Source organism: Rosa rugosa, chromosome 6, assembly GCF_958449725.1.
Source record: "Rosa rugosa chromosome 6, drRosRugo1.1, whole genome shotgun sequence".
Lineage (NCBI taxonomy): Eukaryota > Viridiplantae > Streptophyta > Magnoliopsida > Rosales > Rosaceae > Rosa > Rosa rugosa.
Window position 1 is genome coordinate 28,479,758 of NC_084825.1, and position 7,136 is coordinate 28,486,893.

Below are 7,136 nucleotides of genomic sequence, written 5' to 3' on the forward strand. Positions count from 1 at the left end.
AGAGAAAAGAGAAGAGGAAGGAGAAGTGATGTGTGGTTGAGAGAAAAGGGCACAGGAACAATTTGATGGATGGAGGAGGGTAGACAATGTGTTCTAATCTAGATGAGTGGCTTAGAAGCATCCAAACGACCAAACCCAAAAGAAAAATAATTATTTATAATAGATAACTACATAAACATATACAATTAAAGCTAAAATTACTAGTAGCCCACAATAATTAAAAGAAACTCAATTTTACATGGAGCACAAAAACACGCGATAGGGAAGGCTGAAAGAAACAATTCGATAAAAGCGACAACCTAATTACTATTGAAGTCATCACAAGGCCCAAGTCAAGCAGATAGCTAACCTGGGAGATATAGCGATTGTATGCACTAATGCGCATATAGAGGAAGAGGGAGGAGCTAAAGTGATAAAATAACCTCAAAATGTTTTCTTTACCCTTACAACGAACGCCAATATTGATCCGTTTTTTCCTTTGGATGCTTTGCTCGCTTAGCCTGTGCACTACTGAGGCTCAATATTACCTTTACCATTTCTGCCCAAACACCACCGTCTTCACCCCAAACTCCACCTTCCAATCGAATCGCGACCAGCTGCTGTCTTCCCTTGTCTCTAATGCCACCCTTGACACCGGCTTTTACAGGGCCACTGCTGGCGGCCAGATCTCAACAGAGACCGTGTACGGCCTCTTCCTCTGCCGCGGTGACGTGCTCAAAGAAGTTTGCCGAGCCTGCGTGGACAACGCAGCCTCAGAGGTTGTCCAAAGCTGTCCCGTCGAGAAAGAGGTTATTATATGGTACGACTACTGCATGATACGCTACTCTAACCGGTCATTCCTTTCTGTCGCGTCAGAGTCACCTGGGTTGTACATGTGGAACACAGCGAATTTGACGCAGGTTGGGGATATTAGAACAGCCCAATTTAACCAGGTTCTATCAAAGACCATGATGGGGGTAGTCCTAGAGGTTATCAACGCCACTGAAAAGTTTGCAACCCAAGAAGCAAATATTACAGGGTCAAATATCACGCTGTACACCCTCGGACAGTGCACACAGGATCTGTCCACCTTTGATTGCAATCGGTGTCTAAGAGGAGCCGTAGCACAACTTCCAGGTTGTTGTACTGGAAAAGCAGGGGGAAGGGTTATGTATCCAAGTTGTAATATTAGGTTCGAGTTGTACCGCTTCTACACATCACAGGCGCTTATAACGGACGATATACCTCCTCCGCCAGCCCCGGTGGCAACGGCACGTAAAGGTATACTATATTACCATATGTATACTCGATCTACTAGTGTTCTCTCACTTAATATCAAGAAAATTTTGATCAATCACCTACATATCTGATGAAAACTTATACTTCTGAGTATGAGAATCTAGAATTGACAAAGATTTTCCTAGCAGTTACTCTTCGTAATTTTTTCACTTCTACAGTTCTAATGGTTTGAAAATTTTATTGAATAAACAGGAAAAAGTAAACTCTCATCCATAGTCATTCCTAGCATTCTTGCTCCCGTTGCTCTCTGTGTGCTAGTTGTGGTTGTGGCCAGATGTTTCATTCGCAAATTAAAAAGAGCCAAACGACAGCAAAATCAAGGTAATAAATTCTTAGGTTCACTCCTAAGGTGTATGAGCATATTCACCTCCATTGTTTATTAACATATTTTTACTTAATAAATTTATAATCCAACAGTCCATATCTTAAATTAGTCTTTAAAGATCATCTCTGTTAAAAATCAAGTGAATCTGAAATCGTTTAATTATCTAATTGAATTAAACAAATGGATGGTTCTAACAACATTTACTACAATAATTATGATGAACCGTCCATCTATTTTATAGAAATAAATAACTAAAAAGTTTTCAATTTGATTGATTTTTTTACAGAGCTAATATTTGTATTATGTTATACACTACAGGAAAAAAGGTCATTTACGGCACGCAAAACATGCCGTAAATGACATTTCACGGCGTGCAAAAATAGGCCCTTAAAGACCGCGTCGTAAATGATACTTTTAATTTACGACGTGCAAAAATTTACGGCGTGCACTTTGCACGTCGTAAATAAGCTAAATTGACAACACGCATTGCACGCCGTAAATGTCATTCTGATTTCAAAAAAAAAAAAAAAAAAAGAATAACAAATATCAATTCATTTCTGTCCAGGAAAACATGTATAACAGACTAAGAGTAGAACAAAGAAAGAAACACTTAATTGAATGTTAATAATCCACTTCAATTACAAAACTATTGAAGTGTAAGAATACATATATAATAACAATACCTATTGATCCTAATCTATAGAAAACTGCATTCCAGCTTTCAACCTATACACTAAAACAAACATATGAACTCAATCTGTTGCCAGAAATGATGGAGCCAAACATATTGCTGTCACCATTGGAGCCACTCCTCAATTAACCCCTGCAATTATGAAACTATATATATCAAGTAACTAATGTGATGAAGATGCTGGATCAGTGCCAAAACAAAAGGAGATATCAAAAGCAGTCATATCAAATACCTCATAAATTGAAAATGCAAGCTCTCATTCTCTTCCGAGCAAAACTAGACTACATTGGCTTTCTACTCTTCAAGTCCTTCATTGCAATAGATTTCTCATACTAAAGTTCCATACCATTTCTAAAAGGTTTCATGTATTGCCAATTTTCAGTTCTAGCCTCTAATCTTCCCCTTTTCATATTCAAGCCATGTAAATCCATAAACGAAGAAAGGGTAACTCATAGTTCCCCAAATGGGGACAAAAGCTAAGTGATAAGTCAGAACTGAAAGGTACTGAATGATATGATACTTGACCATTCATTCGCTTGGATATCAATTGAGCAACAACCATGGCATCAGATACAAGTTTAACTCTTTGTATACAGAATCAAGAGACACTTTTACATAACCAATATCATAATTTCAGAATCTCAAGCTTATTTGAGTCGTGATCTGTATCTTCTTTCTTTTTTGTACTACTTTCAGTTTTGCCAAATAGAAAGCAAAATCAATTCAAAATATGAGAAGAAAAAGGAGGAACCATGAAAGTTTATAGTTATTACCTCACTAAGGATAAGGACCCCTTTCTTTGCATCTTGGCAATGCCACATATTCATAACTGACAAGATTCATTCCGTCCCTGAGGGATGTTACAAGTACTACATCTCAACAAAGTGAAAATAAGTATAATACTATAATATTAGGATGGATAAATTGTTAACTGGAAAAGTGGCATATCCAAACAAATCCAGACTAACTATGTGGACTTTACCAGACAAGCAAGACAAATTAAAGAATCCAGAAGGCACCACTATTGCTCTAGAACAATAACATTCATCACCACCAGAACAATCGCTCATTCCAACATAAATCTAAAGCACACACATTGAGCAAATGAAATCACCTTCTGGAAGCCAACCGTAACTGTGGCGAGTGATGGAAAGCGTGGAAGTCATCAAAAACGAAGCTGTGGTAGGGTAGCATCAACTCCACTCAGAAGCTCAATTCAACAGTTCACCTGCAGCAACCACAAATCACATTCAATCAGCTCACAACTTAATTAATTTATTAGAATACAAGTGAAAGGCCAAACATTCCCTCACCTTTTCCGAGAGTGAACTTCAAAGGCGTACCCCTAGCGCTGCTCAAATCAAATAGTGTAATGTACTTAATTCAAACAGAATCGCAATCAATTTCAATCCAATGCAATCAAAACGATTCCAGAAAAGCTCAAATTCGAAAAGCACAAAGAAAAACAGAGTGAAGTTCACGCACCTTCAACCTCGTGACCGCTCTTCGGGGTTTCCGAAGCCTTCACTTTCATTGAGGAGGTTCTTCTTCAATCCCTGATTTCCGATCTCTTCTGGCCGACATAGAGAACAGGCCCGTCGCAGCCTTGGTGATACCCTGCCTTTCCGATGCTTATACCTACAAATCCAGAACAATTGGTTTAATTGGTTGGACTTAGGGTTTGGAGATGAACGGAAAGAGGGCTTACGACACCGACGAGCTCACATCGCTACGCTCCTCGTCACCGTCATCGACCAGAAGCATCATCGGTCCTTGAGTCGGCGTCGGACTTCTGAATATCGCTTGGGCTTTCGGCGGATCGAGAGGACAGTTAGAGAGAGAGAGAGAGCTGAGATTTAGGACTGATCACTCTTTCAATCCTAATGTTTAACTCTTCTTTTTCATTCGAGAGGGAAGTTTAACTTATAACCAAATATTTCGGTGCTTGCCGCGCTTCTGCATAATTACAGCGCGCAGGGAAGGTCCATCTTAAACAATGAAAAAATTATATCATTAAAAGCGTGCATCTAGTGCACGCCGTAAAAAAAGTCACAAAGCAGTACTATTTATAGCGTGTTTTTATTGTACGTCGTGAATGATCATCATTTACGGCATGCATTTAATACACGCCGTAAATAGCATGTCGTGAAAGATCACTTTTCCAATAGTGATACAACATGAATAGTTTGATTAGAAAATTATAAAGTTATTATGCGTTAATCGCAAGAGAGTGTGAATATGCTCATTCACACAGGGGTGAACCTAAGTATTGTCCATATTAAAGGGAGTACTGTCATTTCAAAAAAAAAAAAAAGGGAGTACTGTTGATTATCCACATTTTAATACATTTTGTTTTATGACTACAGTATCTCTTTATTTTTTTTTTATATGTTTTTAGCTAATTTTCTAAAAAAATCATTTTTAATTTTCTTGATTAGCCGAAAATGATATGACAACTGTTGAATCCTTGCAATTTGACTTGGGAACTGTCGAAGCTGCCACAAAAAACTTTTCTGCCGATAACATGTTAGGTGAAGGCGGATTTGGTCAAGTTTTCAAGGTACAAATCCTTTCATTCTTCAGAAATTTAAGGATATATGCAGTCTTATGGGATTAATAGTAGAATTCAAAATTCCAGTTACAATTGTAGATAGGAAAATTACATTTTTAATAAATTCTTGGGGATTTTCAAGGGGAAATTGATAAAAAAGAAGTGTGAAAAAAGAATACATGCTTTTCTTAGTTTCAGTTTCAAGATGTGCATACAATTGAAGTTTCAAAACTTGGGCATGGAATGGAAAAGGATTGATTGCTTAAACTAAGTTCTATACATATAACTCATCAGGGAACACTTGATAATGGACAAGAAATAGCTGTGAAGAGGCTGTCAAAAAGCTCTGGACAAGGTGTACGAGAGTTTAAGAACGAGGTTTTATTGGTAGCAAAGCTTCAACACAGGAATCTCGTAAAGCTTCTAGGGTTTTGCTTGGGAGGAGAAGAAACACTACTTGTCTATGAATATGTGCCCAACAAAAGTCTTGATTTTTTTCTATTTGGTAAGTGAATATCATAATAATAAGTTTAATTTGAAGAGAAAGTACATAATTCTTTATAAATTCTAACTGTCATTATTATATTTGCTGATTGCGAGAGTGTAGAAGCCAAAAAAAGAGAACAACTGGATTGGTCAAGACGCTGCACCATAATAGGAGGAATAGCTCGAGGAATCCTCTATCTTCATGAAGATTCTAGGCTTCGAGTTATACATCGTGATTTGAAAGCTAGCAATATCTTGTTGGATGCCAGTATGAATCCAAAAATTTCAGATTTTGGAATGGCAAGAATGTTTGGAGTTGATGATCAAACGCAAGGAAGCACGAGGAGAATTGTCGGCACTTAGTAAGTCGTAACTAATTATATACGTACATACAATTACCTAGTAAATACTCTCAAGTTTTATGTTTTGACATTTTATGTGATTTTGCAACTATTTTAGCGGTTACATGGCTCCAGAATATGCTATGGAGGGATTGTATTCTGTAAAATCTGATGTCTTCAGCTTCGGAATACTCTTGCTTGAGATCCTAACAGGAAGAAAGAACTTTTTAGGCTTTCATCCCACGACTTCTGCACTGACTCTTCTTAGTTTTGTAAGTTTTTACCCGCGGTTTTGTTAATTTGGTCAATTCGATCTTTCTGTTATAGCTATAGGAGTTAATTTGAATTGGTTAATTAGAACTAACTAATTATATTGTTGACATGTACGCTCATTGCAGGCTTGGCAATTATGGAACGAAGGAAAAGTGTTAGAGTTGATGGATCCATTGCTGAAGGGTTCATGCAATCCAAAGGCGTTCATGAGATACATCCACATTGGATTATTGTGTGTTCAAGAAGACGCAAACAATAGGCCAACCATGTCGTCGGTTGTTCTAATGTTAAAGAGTGAAAGTATCAGCCTTTCCAAACCTGAGCGACCTGCCTTCTTTACAGGAAGATCTATAAATGATCACCGCCATACATTAGGGGATTTACTTAGTTGCTCTGTCAATGGTTTGACGATTTCTGATGATATCCCACGCTGAGTTAGATGACAATTGTTGCAGTTCATTCATTCATGGAGCCCTTGGTTTTGGCCTGGACATATATGGCATTGTCATTGCCTCATTATATCGGCCAGCTCCGTTTCCATCCTTCATTCCTCTGATCTTAGTCTTCTTCTTCTTCTTCTTGTTTTTTTTTATTCTTTTTCAATGAATTTGACTATCGACTGAGAACTGAGAGTAGAAAATAAGAATTCGATATATATGTTTGGAATGCTTCAATATTATTCATCTCCAAATAGGAGGGTTATAAAGAGATACAAGTGTAATCCTACTAGGAAAAAAATCTCCTACAATTATACAGAATATATAATCTACATGTACAAGGAAAGTAAATATTTACAGAATATTCTACACTCCCCCTCAAGTTGGTGCATAGATGTCAATCATGCCCAACTTGCCAATTGAGTTGTCAAACACTTTCCTTGACACTCCTTTCGTAAGAATATCAGCTAACTGATCTTCTGTATAGACGAAAGGGAAACAGACAATCTTCTTGTCCAGGTTTTCCTTAATGAAATGTCGATCTACTTCCACATGCTTAGTCCGGTCATGTTGTACAGGATTACGAGCAATTTCAATGGCAGACGTGCTATCACAATGCAAGTCCATAGGCTTCTTAAGTTTAAAACCCAAATCTTTCAACACATTACGAATCCACAACATCTCACAAACTCCATGTGCCATACCTCGAAACTCAGCTTCCGCACTTGATCTAGCAACAACCTTCTGTTTCTTG

General features: G+C 37.7%; 1 protein-coding gene and 1 long non-coding RNA gene across 5 annotated transcripts; one reads left to right on the forward strand and one right to left on the reverse strand.

The window, feature by feature from the left end:
• The first annotated feature begins 290 nt into the window (after positions 1–290).
• Positions 291–6,658, forward strand: LOC133714683 (cysteine-rich receptor-like protein kinase 25). The gene is made up of 7 exons (XM_062140895.1): positions 291–1,260; positions 1,471–1,599; positions 4,733–4,854; positions 5,140–5,350; positions 5,453–5,693; positions 5,791–5,944; positions 6,071–6,658. Exons 1-7 carry the CDS (start codon positions 429–431, stop codon positions 6,377–6,379), a joined length of 1,998 nt encoding a protein of 665 aa, XP_061996879.1. The 5' UTR covers positions 291–428; the 3' UTR covers positions 6,380–6,658.
• LOC133714689 (uncharacterized) lies at positions 2,192–4,295 on the reverse strand. Of its 4 annotated transcripts, none has more exons than XR_009848790.1 (4): positions 4,012–4,295; positions 3,780–3,932; positions 3,608–3,671; positions 2,192–3,522 (listed from the first exon to the last, which is right to left on the reverse strand). It is a non-coding gene; the product is annotated as an uncharacterized LOC133714689 (long non-coding RNA). The 4 variants fall into 4 exon arrangements; XR_009848792.1 differs by having other exon boundaries at positions 4,003–4,295; XR_009848793.1 differs by having other exon boundaries at positions 2,192–2,426; positions 3,409–3,522; positions 3,780–4,295.
• Positions 6,659–7,136: the final 478 nt, after the last annotated feature.

What these genes read in the sequence shown, in the direction of transcription:
- LOC133714683 (XM_062140895.1), top strand. Translation starts at nt 429, where the DNA reads ATGTTTTCTTTACCCTTACAACGAACGCCAATATTGATCCGTTTTTTC. An exon ending in GGTGGCAACGGCACGTAAAG is followed by an intron (nt 1,261 to 1,470) that starts GTATACTATATT and finishes TTGAATAAACAG; the next exon opens with GAAAAAGTAAACTCTCATCC. An exon ending in CACTGACTCTTCTTAGTTTT is followed by an intron (nt 5,945 to 6,070) that starts GTAAGTTTTTAC and finishes CGCTCATTGCAG; the next exon opens with GCTTGGCAATTATGGAACGA.